Source organism: Staurois parvus, unplaced genomic scaffold (assembly GCF_062004578.1).
Source record: "Staurois parvus isolate SC_StPar_1 unplaced genomic scaffold, SC_StPar_1.0 ptg002863l, whole genome shotgun sequence".
In the NCBI taxonomy this organism is placed as follows: Eukaryota; Metazoa; Chordata; class Amphibia; order Anura; family Ranidae; genus Staurois; species Staurois parvus.
In genome coordinates, this window is record NW_028320659.1 from 94519 (window position 1) to 114160 (window position 19642).

Below are 19642 nucleotides of genomic sequence, written 5' to 3' on the forward strand. Positions count from 1 at the left end.
TCTCTCTCCTGTCAGCTCCTGCACACTGCTTTGTATGGCTCTGCATAACAGAGCCATGCAAAGCAGTGTGCTTACAGTTGAAAGCACTAACACAGTCCACAGTAAAACAGCACACACTTAACCCTTTGATTGCCCCACGTTAACCCTTCCCGTCCAGTGTCCAGTGCACTGACCACTATATTGGTGTCACTGGGGATGTCAGTGACACCAAGTCTGTTCCCCCCAGTGTCAGAATGCCGGCCGCAGTCCCGCTATAAGTCGTTGATCGCCATCATAACTAATAAAAATAAAAAAATCCCAGTATATATACCGCCATTGTAAACGCTACAACTTTCACATAAACCAATTAATTTACACGTATCGGGATTTTTTTTTTAGCAAAGACACGGAGCAGAATACATTTTGGCCTAAATTTATGACAAAATTTTATTTTTTACATTTTTTTAGTGGACATGTTTTATAGCAAAAAGTCAAAAATATTGATTTTTTTCTTCAAAATTGTAGTTTTTTTTTCATGGCGCAAAAAAAAAAACAAAAAACCGCACAGGTGATCAAATACCACCGAGAGAAAGCTCTATTAGTAGGGGAAAAAAAGGACTTAAATTAAGTTTGGGTGCGCTGCACAACCGCGCAATTGTCAGTTGCCTTTACGCGAAAAATGTCCTGGGCATGAAGCGGGGGTGGGATAAATCCTCTGGAGGGCAAGTGGTTAAAGAAAACAAAACAAGAAGATTGGAGCTTGGTTTTGTCAGCGGTGTTTGTGAATACACAGTAAGCAGTTCAGGCCGGGTCGGACGCGCGCTTCTTATCAGCTGCCGCAGCTCACGTCTCTGACAACTGAGCGGATTACAGACTACAATTCCATATAAAAAGACTGAAATGGCAACTTGTCATGTCTGTCTGATCTCATCGCTTTCCGCTGCGATCCGTGACCCAGATTTGTCGCAGTCTTGTAGGGAACTTACACAATGATGACACACGGATAACGCTCCAGCGTTGGGTGAAAGCGCGGAATCCGCGTGTGACAGGCGATATACACGATGTAAATAAATGCTAATGCACAGTCCACAGCTGTGACTTTATCATCCACAATTCCGATCTCTGCAGAATAATTCACAAACGCAATGACACCTTGTAAATTAGCGCATACGTCAGTGCTACCCAACACAGCAGCAGTGCTACCTACAAGAACAGTCTGTGCTTGGGGGGACAGGAGAGAAGAGAGCGCCGTCTCCTCTCATGCAGGACATATCATAGGTGCCCTCTACCCGGGGGATCTGAAGCTGAGAACAAGAAATAGAACTATCTGATATAGGGATGAATCACAGGACCACGGGGGTCCCGCCACAGCCACAGGACCACGGGGGTCCCGCCACAGCACAACGGGAGTCCTTCCTCAGTCACAGGACCACGGGGGTCCCGCCACAGCCACAGGGGGGTCCCGCCACAGGACCACGGGGGTCCCGCCACAGGACCACGGGGGTCCCGCCACAGGACCACGGGGGGCCTGCCCAGCCACAGGACGACAGGGGGCCGGCCCAGCCACAGGACGACAGGGGGCCGGCCCAGCCACAGGACGACAGGGGGCCGGCCCAGCCACAGGACGACAGGGGGCCGGCCCAGCCACAGGACGACAGGGGGCCGGCCCAGCCACAGGACGACAGGGGGCCGGCCCAGCCACAGGACGACAGGGGGCCGGCCCAGCCACAGGACGACAGGGGGCCGGCCCAGCCACAGGACGACAGGGGGCCGGCCCAGCCACAGGACGACAGGGGGCCGGCCCAGCCACAGGACGACAGGGGGCCGGCCCAGCCACAGGACGACAGGGGGCCGGCCCAGCCACAGGACGACAGGGGGCCGGCCCAGCCACAGGACGACAGGGGGCCGGCCCAGCCACAGGACGACAGGGGGCCGGCCCAGCCACAGGACGACAGGGGGCCTGCCCAGCCACAGGACGACAGGGGGCCTGCCCAGCCACAGGACGACAGGGGGCCTGCCCAGCCACAGGACGACAGGGGGCCTGCCCAGCCACAGGACGACAGGGGGCCTGCCCAGCCACAGGACGACAGGGGGCCTGCCCAGCCACAGGACGACAGGGGGCCTGCCCAGCCACAGGACGACAGGGGGCCTGCCCAGCCACAGGACGACAGGGGGCCTGCCCAGCCACAGGACGACAGGGGGCCTGCCCAGCCACAGGACGACAGGGGGCCTGCCCAGCCACAGGACGACAGGGGGCCTGCCCAGCCACAGGACGACAGGGGGCCTGCCCAGCCACAGGACGACAGGGGGCCTGCCCAGCCACAGGACGACAGGGGGCCTGCCCAGCATCAGCTTCCAGGTTTTATTTGTCAAAGCCTAACTGAACAAGTCGAAGTAAGAAGCTGATTGCAAAATTTGGTGCAGCTCTGCAGAGTAACCAATCAGCTTCAAGTTTTTTTTTTTGTCAAAGTCAGACTGAAGAATTTGAAGAAAGAAGCCGATTGGCTGCCACGCACAGCTGCACAACCCCAAAGCTGCATAAATGAGCATTAGCAGACAACATGCTCTCCACCGGAAGATTCCAATGTATCTTCTTTCCTCGAGCACAATCTTTAGGTACCCCAATCCCATAATGCAAAGCGGCAAACGAATGGGAAGTAACCAATGCTGTACTAGGGGGGTTATCTGACGTCATGTACCGGCACTGTACAGTTTGTTCTAGCATATTATAGCTGGTTTATGCAGCATTTTCCAGCGATGGGCTCATTGTAAACACTTCTACTGATCAGAAGAATAGATTGCACGCTCTCCCTACATACGGGAAAAGTGAACTAGACAAGGACAATTCCCTGCTGTCAGACACCGTCCCTGGGGCTGGGAGACGGCACACAGATGTGTCCCACAGTGGAGGGATGAAATGTGGAAGTGCTCGGAGCTGGACGTACATCCAGCAGAGCAGAACGACACACACCGAGCTCACTGCCCATTCAACCGATCTTTAGTATCGGAGCCGGATCAACAGGCGCTTCAGCAGCTGCTCACAGCAAGCAAACGGAGCAAATGAACTGCTTCCGAAACCTCCACGGAGGAGCCATCACCTCACATTCCATAGTAATACACAAGGTCTGGCTGCGGTACATGTACTGCTCACCCTACCAGTTCCATGAATGAATATCTGCCAGGACACGAGTCACCGGCCATCTCCACAGCTCAGGCTGGAGCATGAAGTGGAGAGTATGGTTACTGTGGGTCCCCCAGACAGTTCATGTTTCCAACACTTTGACAAATGAGCCAGTTAGTTGTGTAGCTGTATTGCTGGCATGGCACCATGGAGCCACCCATGAGACTTACTTGATGATGGCTTCGTGTGAGCGGTAGTTTTCGCAGAGCAGAATGCGACAAGGGAACTCCGCGGGGTAATGTTCATACAGGCGGTCCAGTAAAGACACGTGAAGATTGCGCTCCCTGGCGAACTCACTGTAGACAAAGGGGCTGAGCTGGAAGAGAAATCAGTCATACAATCGTATCATCCTTCCATTCATGTACTTATTACAGCCATTTACACGGCGCTGACCAGACAATTGTTGGCCTTGATGACTGTAGATCAACATCAGTCCCTGTCCCCAAGGAGCTGACAATCGAAGGTTCCCATCTCACATGAACACATACTACGGCCAACTGAGGCACCAGCCAATGAACCCCCCACCTGTCTCTGGAGAGTGAAGAAACTGGGGACCTGGAGGAAATCCATGCAAACTCAGTGCAGATAAGAGTCCTGGCCAGGGTGCAAACAAGAGGACCCCAGAAGTGCTAACGGCATGGAATCAACAGTTCTGTCACAACCCAAGTGTGGTGTAAATCAGGGGTCTTCAAACTGCGGCCTGAGGGTCACATCTGGCTCTCTGTGATATTATCCAACCCGGGGTCAGTGGCTTATCACCAGACTCAGTGCACAGACGGAGGATTCAGATCAGCTGTTCTCTGCCTCCGAGGGGGACCCTGATATGTAAGGGGGGACTCCGAGGGGGACCCTGATATGTAAGGGGGGACTCTCCTGGGGACCCTGATATGTAAGGGGGGACTCCGAGGGGGACCCCGATATGTAAGGGGGGACTCCGAGGGGGACCCTGATGTAAGGGGGGACTCTCCTGGGGACCCTGATGTAAGGGGGGACTCTCCTGGGGACCCTGATGTAAGGGGGGACTCTCCTGGGGACCCTGATGTAAGGGGGGACTCTCCTGGGGACCCTGATTTATGCAGCAGCTCAGAGAGACCCTGATGTAAGGCAGCCTTTAATATGTAAGAAGGCTCTGAATTGATAGGGGGCTTCTGAAACGAAGTTAATTCATGGACCGTGTTTATTCATTCATTAACATTTTATTCCTTCATTTATAAAACTTTTTTGTCCCGCAAATATTTGTAAAATATACAACTTGGCCCTCGTACTGAAAAGTTTGGAGACCCCCTGGTGTAAATGTATGAATAGCTCCATTATAACTACATCTGGGGACCTCACACATTGGGGTTCAGGAAACCTATAATGAGAGAAACGAGGGGCTCTAATGCCTGGCTGTCATGCCAACACTCCTACTTCAATACCTCCAGTCATTTATCATGGAGCAAAAATGCAGGTAAGGACTTGTGACTTTTTTTTTTTAAATCCTAACAGGTTTACATTAACATGAAAGTAAAGTCTTCCAGCCTTCCTGCTCATTGTCTTCTTTTCTGTGTACAGTGAGCTGTGCGTGTTCAGCTCCATTCACACTCCCGGTATCTGACAGAGGCCAGAATAAATGAGCTCCAGTGCACAAGTGCAGAAGTTACTTCATCCCAGGGCAAAGGTGATGAACCCAGAAGGCAGTAAACGTTTGGACCTCCATGGCAAGTATGGAGGCAAGTATTGTTCTGTAGCGATATGAATGAGGCCTCACCCCGCAATCCCACATTCTAACATACTCCACTAACCTACACACACAGCTGAGGGACAACACTGAAGAAGTAAAAACCGGAGACAAGATACCGATCCTCACCTGCATGTGATCCCCCGCCAGGACAATACGAGTGCTTTTGGTGGCAAGAGCCAAAGGCATGATGGTTTCACACTCCATTGCTTGTGCTGCTTCATCTAAAAGGATGTGTGTAAAAAAACCTGAAACAGAAAAACAAAAATTGTATACAAGTGGCCTTCATGTAGTCACCTATCCAGAACCTTATCAGGCCTAATTTAACACAGAATTGTACCCATAACGACGGCCGTCTGAAGCCCAGACCCCCTGAGCAGCAGTAAATCTTTAGGCTGTAAGCAGATTGGCCCTTACGTTTCTGGCACAGAGAGCAACTGAGCATGTGCAGAGCAGGGTAAGACATTGTATTACTGGATCTTAAACCGTATAGGCACTTATTTTTAATGTGTTACAAAGCTATACCTGCAAAAGCCTGAAGTCATCTAGTCCATACATAATAAATCTTCCCTGTAGGCACAGCGAACATCTCCTAAACTTGCATTGTTTAGGAGATATTCATGTAACATGCAGCCGGTAACGTCACTGGCACATGCGCACTGAAGGGACAGCCGGACCTACAAAGCGCCATGTCGTACCCGACAGCTCCCGCACGCATGCTGTGATGTCATCGAGGCCCTGGCCGTTCATATGACTGGAGCCTGTGAGCCCGGGAGCCAGAGTGGGTGAAGATGTCAGCGCCGAGGAGCCGTGACAGCGCTGCGCTGGAGGGCTCTGTGTAAGGATATGTCTGTTATAATGTGTGCGGTGCATACTAGTACATTATGACCTGAACCTGTGAGCCCGGGAGCCAGACCGGGTGAAGATGTCAGCGCCGAGGAGCCGTGACAGCGCTGCGCTGGAGGGCTCCGTGTAAGGATATGTCTGTTATAATGTGTGCGGTGCATACTAGTACATTATGACCTGAACCTGCAGGGGCCCTTTATTTTGGCTTTTTCTTGCGGTTTGCTACCGCTTTAATGTTCTGACCAAAGCTCCACTTTGTGTGTTTGGGCAGAAAAAAAAAAAAAAAAGCACAGTTCATGTTTGCAATGCAAACACATTCAACTATATTTTGTCTCTATGAAAATGTGGCAAGCTTTATTTGCCGCCACTGGATAGGCTGAATCACTGTCTATTGTATATCCCTCTATGGAGTGAACCGAACCTTGCAGGCTTTGTATGTGTATATCTATGTATCTGCTCCGGAGCAGTTTGTTTCTTGTTACAAGTATTTTCAATAAAGCTCCCAAGATTAAAAGATAAAAAAAAAAGTAGCAAGTACAAAAATACCTGTTGGCCTGCCAGAAATCCAGTGAGCTCCTTACTTCCTGTAGTAATCAGACAACACTACCTCTGCTGACTGAAATCACAGTGTTGTCAGCCCTGCCAAGTTCCTCCCTAATGGACTACAGAACATCTCCACCTTATGTTATGGACATGAAGAGAAGGGTAGGGGCCCAACTTCAGAGGTCACCGACACTATCCATAAGCAATCCCCCTTCACTGTGTATGTGGCAGCCAATCAGAATCCTGCGTGCTTTGAGGCCACCATAACTCACCAGGCTCCAGATCCAGCTGGCACAGGTACTGGGAGGTGCTGAGTGTCACCACCACCACCCTGTGCCGGATGATGTCTTCCTTCTGTGGCATCTGGAAGGTGGAATGTGTACTGGAGATGAGACAGTACTGATGGACCACCGGGTGCACCGTCTTCACCCAGCGATTTCTGAAATATACCCTGGTGGAGAAAAAGAAAAAGGGTCATCAGCAGGTTCCCCCTGGTACTTGTTACCGTCAGAACTCCGACATAGAACACATTGCCTTACCTGAGCGGCCTAGCCTGGGGATTCCCTGTTTCCACGTATGGGTGGAGATAGTCCTTGATGTAGAGGTCAGCAGCACTATTAGAATGGGTGCAAATTAGAACCCTGGAGAGGAAAACACAAAATTCTCAGAATTAGTTTTACTTAAAGTAGAATTCCAGCCCAAACCTGTCATTAAGAGGTCATTAAAAGGGAGCTGGCAGTGCGGACGTCCTGCTGGTTCATTGTCTGGCTGTCCGTGTGACACCAATACAAGAAAAGGAAGGGGGGGGGGGGGTGTACAGGAGAGCGGGGACAGCAAATTTTCAACAGTTCCTGAGTTTCCTAAAGGTACTAAAAATGTATATTGTAGGGATTTCCTATAACTTCCTGATGGAAATGTATATTCCATGCACCATGACGGGGGGTGAGTAGCTGAGGAATCAAAGCGTCTCCACTATGCCACACTATAGACCACATGCAGCCTGTACAGCCAGAACCTGCAGCCCCCATGTGGCAGCAAAAACCAGTCCTGCACCAAGGACTTCAACAATTGCATCAAATAAAAAAACACAACTTTCATTTTAACATAAAAAAGCCGAAACAAAGCAGAAAATATCTGAAAACAACGGCGACGTCATCATCCCACATTAACAAGTGCTTGTTGGCTTGGAATAGAGCGAGTGTGAGCTCCAAACTGCCAACATCTGCGTGTTGCTGCTTCTCTGCTGGGAAACAAAACATTTTTAAGTTGAAGCATTTGTGGAGTCCTTGAAGTGGGACAACTTTTGCTGCAATATGTCCTGGATGACCCTGTACATGCCGCTGAGATGGCGCCCACTTCACCGGGCACTGCGATGGGAGTATATGTGTGACTCGGCAATAACTTGTAATCCTCATAGCACCCTTCATACTGGATCCTTCACACTGCACCCCCTTCACACTGCCCCCACCAACACTGCCCCCACCAACACTGCACCCATCAATACTGCACCCACCAACACTGCACCCACCAACACTGCACCCCCTTCACACTGCATCCACCAACACTGCACCCACCAACACTGCATCCACCAACACTGCACCCCCTTCACACTGCATCCACCAACACTGCACCCCCTTCACACTGCACCCATCAATACTGCACCCTTCACATTGCACCCCCTTCACACTGCATCCACCAACACTGCACCCCCTTCACACTGCACCCATCAATACTGCACCCTTCACACTGCACCCCCTTCACACTGCATCCACCAACACTGCATCCACCAACACTGCATCCACCAACACTGCACCCCCTTCACACTGCATCCACCAACACTGCACCCCCTTCACACTGCACCCATCAATACTGCACCCCCTTCACACTGCATCCACCAACACTGCACCCCCTTCACACTGCACCCCCTTCACACTGCACCCCCTTCACACTGCACCCCCTTCACACTGCATCCACCAACACTGCATCCACCAACACTGCATCCACCAACACTGCATCCACCAACACTGCATCCACCAACACTGCACCCTTCACACCGCATCCGTCAATACTGTACCCTTCATACATCAATACTGTACCCTTCACACCTCATACATCAATACTACACCCTTCATACCACAGCCCTCGATACTACATGCATCAATTTCAGAATCTACAAACTCTAAACAATTACTATTAGCTGAGTTTTGAAGCTCTGTACTGTACCTGTAAGAATCATCTCTGTGTCAGGCTGCTGCACATTGTCCCTGCTTTTACATTAAAGAACCCTCATTTTTCCCATACACAAGGGTTGGTCCTTGCGTCATATGTGGTGTCACTATGATCTCTATCTCGTAACAATCTTCAGTACTACACTTTATATTAGTGGTAGTCAACTTATGAGCTAAGGGAGGCTTCAAATGTGGCCCCTGACATCATAGGGCCACACAATGTTCAATGTAATACTTCACAGAGGTTTGTCAGAGACTGCAGACTAATAGAGGAAATGAGGGTCAGAGAGTGAGGACAGGACACATTGTTGGCTGGGGATCTGCTGAAGAAGACGATAGGCAGCCGGGAAGATGTGACATGAGGCTGGTAGAGATCAATATCATTACCCTAATCAATGTTCCTGCAACAGACTGCTGATGTCTGAGGGCCACACATCATATACTAAAGGGCCACAGGTTGGGCACCAGGGCTTTATACATTTATTGGAGGTCAGTGTATCCCTCCTCCCCGGATTCTCTTACCTGGTCTCCTGCTGCTTGAGAATGTGCTTCACAGCCTGAGCCAGGGTGAAGGTCTTGCCTGTTCCATAGGGGCCGATGATTAAAATGGGTGGCAGTTGTATAGACAGGGGTGTAGTGATGGCCAAAATGGCTTCCTTCTGCTTTGCGTTCAGCCTTGGATCTAACAGTTCGTCCCATTGCCTGTGAGGGGGCCAGAGAAAAAGCAACAGTATGAAATGATCCATTATAGAGACGACACATCTCCGGGCGGCTCCGATTCCTGCTTCGTGGTATGTGCGTCACTAGGTCTCGGTATACAGCTGGACATACACCTGGCAACTTTCAGTCATTTGACAAAAAATAGAAGCAGATGGCTCTGTTATCTCTAGAACTCCCCTTTAAATCTGCCATGACTGCTGAATACAGAGCTGTAACAATGAGAAGGCGGGACTGTGCCCCAGGTCAGCGGGGGCGGGGCCAAAGAACAAACACCAGGACCAGATCCATCTCTCTTTATCACTTAATTTGAATATTCTATAACAAGTACCGACCTCATTAGATGCAACCAGTTATAACTTTGACCTGGATTTCTTGAGATCTGCCCCCCCCCATGCTATGTGCCTCTGTATAAAGTGTCTGCTTCTCAGGAGCAATACACAGAAAATTATACTCCGTATGCAGCACCATCCCATGCCGCATTAAGGGCTTGTTCACATGAGAGGTTCTCATCAGAGGTGGGTCGCTTTTCAAAGGGCATTTGCAGTATGTTGCCTCCGTACTGCCGGATTGTAATTGCTGCACTACTGCTCCACAATCACATGCATTGCACAAGCCTGCACCACCCTGTAGAACAGCCTAATTAAGGCTCGGAAGTGGCACCGCCCGCTAAAAGCAATGTGCAATTTAGGTTTTGACATGAAGTACATGATGGCGGCAGCATGTGTAGAGCCGGGAGTGACTTGATGATAGCTCTCGGGCAGGTGGTAAAAATGTGGCTCAACCACCTGGTTTTATTGCCTCCTGGCCAAGTGTGTGAAGCCCAATCATTAGCAGTCCTGTGAACTGCGGACGCCAGCGTTGCCAAAATTCATTAAAATGGTTGAAAAGCCTTAAAATTTTATACCTTAATGCAAAAAACCTTCTGTTCCAGGGATCTTCCCCCATCCCTGATACTTACCTGAGCACCAACACGATCGAGCGCCGTGCATGAGAGTCGCTGCTTTCCCGGCTCTGTCCTTCCTCACATGGCAGATCAATAACAGCAGCAGTCATTGGCTCTCACTGCTGTCAATCAAACTCTGTGAAGAGGGAGTGGGCCCACGCCTATCTGTCTCTGTCTATGGATGCAGGCAGCGGGACTCGGAGTGAGCATGCACGAGTGCCCCCATAGGAAGCAGCTTTCTATGGGGGCACTGTATGAAAAGGAGGAGCCAGGGACGTCGGTGGGGAGCCCGAGAAGAAAAGGATCGGGGAGGATCTGTGCAAAGCCATTACACAGAGCAGGTAAGTAGAACGTGAGTGTTACTTTAATAAAGGGAAATATGAATCTGTACAATCGGTTTCACATTCAGCCCATGATACTGACCCAAGCCTAGCACAGGCTGATCCCCCACACATAAAATAGTCAATCTACACTTTATAAAGTTGAACTGCACCACGCTCCCCCCTTCCAAGTAGTAAAGCCTGGCAGATGGGAGCGAAGCGTCGAGGGAGTATTTTTAGCTCCATTGTGCCCTTCTCCTCCCCGCGATGTAATGACATAATTTGACATGAAGTCGGTGTCCCGCCATTACTGTCCTGGCACCAGTATGAGCTGATGTGTGCCGAGTCCTTTGTCTGAGCTGGAACACGGCTCAGGCAGTGATCAGTGATCATTGTTATGATACGGGACGCAGCATGCTAAAAATACAAAGCGCCGAGGATAGTGAAACGCAGCCTGATCTCCTTCCCTGTCCAATGCTATTTCTGGGACCATGTGACAGCGCTGGGGCTGGGAAGTCCATGGAGATCTGGAGGTAATACACAGCAGGGACGCCAGACAGGATTTAGGGGACGACATCCCACTATATGAAACTTGACAATGAATAAAGATTTATGGGGTTCATAACAAAATGAAGTAGAATACCACAGTAACTAAATGGTTAGCACTTCCGCCTGGCAGTACTCGGGTCGTTGGTTCAAATCCCTGCCTGGAGTTTGCATGTTCTCACTGTGCCTGCGTAGGTTTCCTCCCGGTACTCCGCTTTCCTCTAATTTGGCCCTAGTATGTGTATGTAGTGGTGTATTTAAGTTTTGTGCTGCCCTAGGCAACACAAAAACCAGCTCCCCCCTCATGGAGAAATCCTGACGCTGACAAACACCCCCCTCCCCACAATAAAAGCCTGACATTAACCAACAGCCCCCCATACATTGGCAACCCACCCCACCTGGACGAGAGAGAAGACACTCACCTTCACAGCTCCGGACCCCCCCCCGGCAACAAGAGTCAGGCTCTGCATCTATTGTACAGCGCTGAGCAAACCCTTTGGCGCTATATAAACTCAATGTAATGTAATGTAATATAATACACCATCAAGCAGCCCACAGCCTCGCTCAGATCCCACCTGGTCCCCATGCTGTGTGTCCTTTCTTCCATCTCTTCTTTCGGGGGCAGCACTGCCCCCCTGAAAAAATGCGCCCTAAGCAAATGCCTTGTTTGCCTTGTGGATTGGTGTAAGGCCAATATGGTGCCAATATTTATAAAGGGGTCAAAATCTTTCCCAAGTAATTATAGAGCTGTTAGTGTAACTTCTATAGTTGGGAAGATACTGGAGAGTTTAATAAAAGACCACATAGATGAGTTCTTGCTGGAAACAAATATTGTAAGCCACGGACAGCGTGGATTCATGAAAGACAGAAGTCACACAAATCTGATTTCTTTTTATGAGGAGGTGAGTAAAACCTTGGAACAGAGGGGTGGCGGGGGACGTGGTATACTTGGACAGAGGGGTGGCGGTGGACGTGGTATATTTGGACAGAGGGGTGGCTGTGGATGCGGTATACTTGGACAGAGGGGTGGCTGTGGACGTGGTATACTTGGACAGAGGGGTGTCGGTGGACGTGGTATACTTGAACAGAGGGGTGGCTGTGGACGTGGTATACTTGAACAGAGGGGTGGCTGTGGACGTGGTATACTTGGACAGAGGGGTGGCGGTGGACGTGGTATACTTGGACAGAGGGGTGGCTGTGGATGCAGTATATTGGACAGAGGGGGTGGCTGTGGATGCGGTATACTTGGACAGAGGGGTGGCGGTGGACGTGGTATACTTGGATAGAGGGGTGGCGGTGGACGTGGTATACTTGGACAGAGGAGTGGCTGTGGATGCGGTATACTTGGACAGAGGGGTGGCTGTGGACGTGGTATACTTGGACAGAGGGGTGGCGGTGGACGGGGTATACTTGGACAGAGGGGTGGCTGTGGATGCGGTATACTTGGACAGAGGGGTGGACGTGGTATACTTGGACAGAGGGGTGGACATGGTATACTTGGACAGAGGGGTGGCTGTGGATGCGGTATACTTGGACAGAGGGGGTGGCTGTGGATGCGGTATACTTGGACAGAGGGGTGGCGGTGGACGTGGTATACTTGGATAGAGGGGTGGCGGTGGACGTGGTATACTTGGACAGAGGAGTGGCTGTGGATGCGGTATACTTGGACAGAGGGGTGGCTGTGGACGTGGTATACTTGGACAGAGGGGTGGCGGTGGACGGGGTATACTTGGACAGAGGGGTGGCTGTGGACATGGCATACTTGGACAGAGGGGTGGCGGTGGACGTGGTATACTTGGACAGAGGGGGGTGGCGGTGGCTGAGTGGCTGCCACTATTCCTATGAACCGATCATTCCAGCCACAGCAATTCACCGATTTTTGCCGCTGGAATCTGGTGTATGTGGGCCTAAACAGCCGTGTGAAGGAGGCCTTCTGCCATCAAGACTCGGTGATTGTACACACTTTTCTGATCAATAGAATATCTGTAATTGTCCACATAATGCACACTGTGGGCCAGATTCGCGGCAGGAGGTCATGCCAAGCGCTTTAATAGAAAGATGGCTCTGACAGTGGCAGTTGTCTTTTGTAAACCCGGTATATTGGAACAACTGCCCATTCTCATCAGATCGAAGATATGCTGCAGAAGTGACAGGCTCTCTTCAAGGAAGTCATCTAAAGTAGCATTAGCGGTCTATGGGGAGGGGGGACGTACCTGTTGGGGCTCCATGGTATGGGGGGCGTGGAGCAGATTTCTGGGAAGAGAATACCAGTAGCATTAGCGGTCTATGGGGAGGGGGGACGTACCTGTTGGGGCTCCATGGTATGGGGGGCGTGGAGCTGATTTCTGGGAAGAGAATACCATTATCTCGTATTCGATCCAAGGCAAAGTGCATTTCACACAATGGCTGCCGGTTCAGCTGGAACTGCAGCTCCACCTGGGGGAAGAAGAGACACATGACATCAGAAAAGGGAGCCAAATAATCCGTAGAAGGATGAAAACTGGGGTCCGGTATATTATATGGGAGTTCAGAGGAGACCCCGAGAATGCAGAGCAGACAAGAACACAGATGTATATGTGATGTATACAGGATTCCCATGTAACTGTTTAACCCATGAAAGAGAAAACCACCTCTGTATTAGCCTACCATTGTTCTGGGCTCTGCTGCCACTTTTGGTGTAAACACTCCAGCAGAGACGGTACAAGCCCATAACAGGCATGGCCAGGTGTACAGACCTCAGCACAGGGATGGTGGGAACCCATCATGGTGGTGCTTTGCAGGTGTGTAGGACCTGGGAGCTAAACCACAGGGGCCTTACCTGTGGCGTTTGAGATACCCGAGTGACACCCTAAATACGAACGGCTACCAAGTGACTCTTATTGAGCTAAAAAAAAGCGGGGACTTGCAGAGTCTAAATATAAGAGCATGTGTGGTGTTTCGCTGTTAAAGCGTCTGCTCCTCGGACTCCCTTCTGTGGCCTCACCTGCATTTCCCGGTCGGCTCGAAGCCGCAGCTCCTCGCAGCAGTCCTTGCATATTCTGAGGAAGATATACTCCTTGGTCTTCTCCTCAATGAGGGCCTCGAAGACCTTCTCTTTGCTGCCCTGACTCTGCGGAGATTTGTCCTTCGACACCGGCAACACGTACACGGCGTTCACTTTGGTCATCACCAGCCTGCCAGCCAAAGTGTCTTCAGAAAGTGTCTCAGTGAGTTTAAAGCGCCCAAACAGCTGCCCGTTCTGGGCATATTTTGCCCCTCCAGACACGCCCGTCAGCATGAAGCTCGCCACCAACTGCAGCTGCACTTTGATGTTGAACCTGAGAAATGAGAGATGGTGATCATCAATAGATGGCACATATAGAAATGAGAGATGGTGATCATCAATAGACGGCACATATAGAAATGAGAGATGGTGATCATCAATAGACGGCACATATAGAAATGAGAGATGGTGATCAATAGACGGCACATATAGAAATGAGAGATGGCGATCAATAGACGGCACATATAGAAATGAGAGATGGTGATCATCAATAGACGGCACATATAGAAATGAGAGATGGAGATCATCAATAGACGTCACATATAGAAATGAGAGATGCTGATCAATAGACGGCACATATAGAAATGAGAGATGGTGATCAATAGACAGCACATATAGAAATGAGAGATGGTGATCAATAGGCGGCACATATAGAAATGAGAGATGGTGATCAATAGACGGCACATATAGAAATGAGAGATGGTGATCATCAATAGACGGCACATATAGAAATGAGAGATGGTGATCATCAATAGACGGCACATATAGAAATGAGAGATGGTGATCAATAGACGGCACATATAGAAATGAGAGATGGTGATCAATAGACGGCACATACAGAAATGAGAGATGGTGATCAATAGACGGCACATATAGAAATGAGAGATGGTGATCAATAGACGGCACATATAGAAATCAGAGATGGTGATCATCAATAGACGGCACACATAGAAATGAGAGATGGTGATCAATAGACGGCACATATAGAAATGAGAGATGGTGATCAATAGACGGCACACATAGAAATGAGAGATGGTGATCAATAGACGGCACACATAGAAATGAGAGATGGTGATCAATAGACGGCACATATAGAAATGAGAGATGGTGATCAATAGACGGCACATATAGAAATGAGAGATGGTGATCAATAGACGGCACATACAGAAATGAGAGATGGTGATCAATAGACGGCACATATAGAAATGAGAGATGGTGATCAATAGACGGCACATATAGAAATGAGAGATGGTGATCAATAGACGGCACATATAGAAATGAGAGATGCTGATCATCAATAGACGGCACATATAGAAATCAGAGATGGTGATCATCAATAGACGGCACACATAGAAATGAGAGATGGTGATCAATAGACGGCACACATAGAAATGAGAGATGGTGATCAATAGACGGCACATATAGAAATGAGAGATGGTGATCAATAGACGGCACATATAGAAATGAGAGATGGTGATCAATAGACGGCACATACAGAAATGAGAGATGGTGATCAATAGACGGCACATATAGAAATGAGAGATGGTGATCAATAGACGGCACACATAGAAATGAGAGATGGTGATCAATAGACGGCACACATAGAAATGAGAGATGGTGATCAATAGACGGCACACATAGAAATGAGAGATGGTGATCATCAATAGACGGCACACACAGAAATGAGAGATGGTGATCATCAATAGACGGCACATATAGAAATGAACATCAGAAACTCCACAGCACAAGTGACTGACGCAGAACCTTTACTGGGAGGATGAGGAGCCGTGGACGGACCTGAGGGAAGTCCCTACAATGACCCGTTCATCAGCAAGACACCAAGAACCGGAACAAGGCTGGGCCTACAGGTATGCAGCAGGTGTAGAAGGTACAGACAAGCATTAGGTCCATTCAAGGACTTTAATGACAATGGATATTGTGTAGGGACCACTCCAAGACTTTCTCAAGGCGTGACTTGGTGTGACGTATTTCAGAAAACATAAAAACACAGACCCCCCCCATGGTGATGTAATAAGAGATCATACATGAATTTTACGACACGCGTCGCGCTCCATCCCGTCACACCGGGGCCCTCTTGTGGCTCAGCTGTGAGCATTCATCTTAATTATGAGCCCTATAAATGAACAACCTAAAGCCGAGTTTCGCGCCCCCCCCCCCGCCCCCCAAATACTGTAGCTGCTGACTTTTAGAATAGGGATCCAGCGGCATCCTCACCCCGAAGCGATTCTTCAATCGGCTGACAAGTGCTGGCGCTACCATCTTACCTAAGGGAAACTGGCAGTGAAGCTTTGCGGTTTCACAGCTGGTTTCCTACTGCGCATGCGCGAATTGTGCTGCGCTTTCTGAATGGGCGGCAGTCCTCTGGGAACTGTGAAGTGTCCCAGAGGGCTTCGGGGGGGGGGGGGGGGGAAGGAGAGGGGGAGCCGCTGCAAACTGTGCCAGACGTTGGAGTGGGTACCTGTAACCCCCTCAAAATGTGGCAGTGGGAGGAGGAGGCATATAAGCGGAGCTTCCACTTTTTGGTGGAACTCCGCTTTAAATAACGACCGGTGTGTTTCGATGATCGGGGTGGAAATCTGCAACAGATCTGAGGATCAATTACAATGACTGTCAGAATACAATGACAGCCAACAATAGGGAAAATATTTCTTCATATGACCTGCACATTAGTCAGCTGCTCCCTGTTCTATGCAGCCTTTTGTTGTGCGTTTCCCTAGCCGTCTAAGACTCTATTCCTGCCCACCTTGGAGGTTCAGGTGTTACAGGCCACCTGGAAATGCCAGGATTCCTCCTCCCGCATGCTTCATAATATAACATTGCAGCAGGCAGTAAAGGAGCACCTTGTAACGTGCCCTGCAGCTGTAGGGACCCGACTACACAGTGGGTGAGAACCCCTGCACTGGGATCTAAGGCTAGGTTCACATTTGTGCGGGAGGTGCCACTACGGATCCGCATAAAAATCTGTGCGGCCGCACCACCCGCACAGAGGAATGCAGGCCTGCGGAAGGGGTGCCATTAATTCTAAAATCGCAAGCGTATTGGGAACCGAGGTTCCCGTGCGGGCTGCGTTTTCTGAAGACGTGCAGGGACTTCTTCCCTGTGTGTCCCGGGGCTCTCATTCCCATGCAAAACGCGGCCTGCAGGAATGCGGATACGTGAACCTGGGTAACTGGTAGCTGATTTCAGTCTTGGAAAGCCAAGAAACTGACTGGGTGACGCCCATTTCCTGAAACGTCACCAAAACCAGAAGTATGCGTCCGTTTTGGGGACTTTTGAGTCGATTAGTGAACCCTTTCTGCCTCTCAGCCTTTTTTCAGGATCATGAAAAGTTTTTTTTTTGTTTTTTTTAACCAAAGAATGACTAAAGGGATTAAACATGAGTTGGTTTCAGTCCTAAAAAGCCAAATTGGCTGGGACATGCCCAAACAGGAAGTGATGTCACAAAAACAGGAAGTGACATCAAAACTAAAAGGTGGCCTTTTAACACTTTTTACTTGACCTTTTTTACTTTTCAAGCCTTGTTGCCTCCAGTTTTGGGACTTTTGAGCCCATTATGACACTTTTTCTGCCTCTGTGAGAAAAAGTAAGTCCTGGAACCAGAAGCAAAGTTACCAAAATAGGAAGTATGCATTTTTTGGGGGGACTTTTTTGTCTAATAAAACCTTCTCCGCCTCTTTCAGTCTTTGCTCAGAATTGGGAAAATGTAAAGGGTTGCCCCCCTGCACCAGAATAAGTTTCCTCCAGCTAAATGTACCTTATAGATAAGGGGCAAGCCTCAACCCTCCAGCTGTTGTAGAACTACAAGTCCCATCATGTCTCCGCCTCTGGGAGTCATGCTTGTGGCTGTCAGTTTTGCAATGTCTCATGGGTAGATCTGCAATACCTGGAGGAGCAAAGTTTGCCTACCCCTGCTGTGGATGCACCCCCACTCCTCACCCAATGACCTGGCAATCTCTCAGGATTGGGTATGGGGATGAGACGGAACAAAAAGCACCTCCAAGCGAAGTATCCAAAGAAAATTTATTAAAACCCAAAGTCGGGCCACTCACATTTAATGAAGTTAAACAGGCTCATCTGAATAAGGGAAAAGTCGAGGGAGTCCTTCCAAATGCCATCAGTGCGGATAGTGCCTCTGAGCAGGAAGAGAACCAGCCAAACCTTTTGTGTAGGTGGAGCACACCATGGAGCACGGTGCAGGCGTGATGACGTCACTTGGATCCCCAATGCAATGTGATGAGTTTCGGACCATGCGAAATGCTTCACACTCCAGCTACACCAAGGGATGGATTGACCGACACTCTCTTCCCATTGAGAGGCATGACCAGCACTAATGGCGTATGGAAGGACTTCCCTCAGCTTTTCCCATATACAGATGAGCCTGTTAACTTAGTTTAAACGTGAGCGGCCCGACATTGGATTTTAATACATTTTCTTTGGGTACTGCGCTACGGGGCGCTTCTCTGCTGTGTCTCATTACTACCACTACATCTCCTGGATCGGCTTGCCCCATGGGTCATCCACCTATAGGCATCCCATTCAAAATGGATCCTATGCAGTTGGACTTTTAAAACTTTGTTTTCCTTGTTCTTATTGGATCTGGGGCCGCCATGTGACAGGAAGTGGAAAGATGACACTTACTTGCTGACTTCCTTGTACTGTGCAATCTCTTCGATATAAAGCAGGTCGTGCAGGCGGGACTGGTAATTGGCCTTAGTCAGTGATTTGTCCAGCACAGACTGGGTAAACAATTGGTCTGCGGAGAGCGGGATTTGGTATCGGCTGAGGAGACTCCTCTCAAGTTCAGTAGTTTCATTCGGCTCAAACTCTACGATGGTTTTCGACATGGAGTCCCAGCGCTTCGCCGTCGTTAGCAGCTGCTGCCGGGCTTGCATCAAGTATTCAAGGTCTGCAGAGAAAGATGGACAAACTGAGTGCGCAACACTCACTGAGGGCAGCAACGGACATTGTGTAGGCATGCATCCCTACAACTGTACAGGCAGGGGGATGCTGGGACCTGTAGTCCCCCAGTAGCTGAATACACATAGATCTATCACCATGGAGGTGAATATACACAGCCCAATTACAGATGGGGGCCGATTTGTGAATCGTCTGTGAAGGGTAATGCTTCATTATCACATGCAGAACGTTTCCAGCTCCCCATCACCCAATGTGAACAGATGGTGACGGGAAGGTGAATATTCTGTCTCGTCTCATTATTCTATATGATTAGCGGAGCAGCCGGAAAGAGGAAGTGGAGAAGAAAACTCAATGACCTTCTGATGAGCCCCAGGCTTCTGTAGTAACACGACTGTGAAATTATCCGCTACTATGAACACGGAACATCTTCACAGGCTGAACTGGCGGGGCCACGGGGACCAGGACACAGCGCCATGTGAATGTAAATCGGCTCACCTCAGCGGAGGGGCCGTCCTGGACAGAAGTACAGGGAGGGGTGCAAGGGACCGCACATTACAGTCGCAACAGACCACCTACTAGATTTATGTGAAATCACTTATGTGGGACACAAGATTACACCTACTCATAAAAATTAT

General features: G+C 49.6%; 1 protein-coding gene across 1 annotated transcript in view; it reads right to left on the minus strand.

Annotated features, from left to right (window-relative positions):
- LOC149429020 (ATP-dependent RNA helicase with zinc finger domain-like) overlaps positions 1 to 19642 on the minus strand; it is a 118624-nt gene that overhangs the window by 45560 nt on the left and 53422 nt on the right. The window contains exons 11-18 of the mRNA XM_089666821.1: positions 18729 to 18996; positions 14010 to 14343; positions 13332 to 13462; positions 9020 to 9199; positions 6809 to 6910; positions 6542 to 6720; positions 5010 to 5128; positions 3331 to 3476 (exon numbers count right to left, since the gene is read on the minus strand). Coding sequence (XP_089522947.1) covers positions 3331 to 3476; positions 5010 to 5128; positions 6542 to 6720; positions 6809 to 6910; positions 9020 to 9199; positions 13332 to 13462; positions 14010 to 14343; positions 18729 to 18996 — 1459 coding nt within the window. The remainder of the gene's footprint in view (positions 1 to 3330; positions 3477 to 5009; positions 5129 to 6541; positions 6721 to 6808; positions 6911 to 9019; positions 9200 to 13331; positions 13463 to 14009; positions 14344 to 18728; positions 18997 to 19642) is intronic.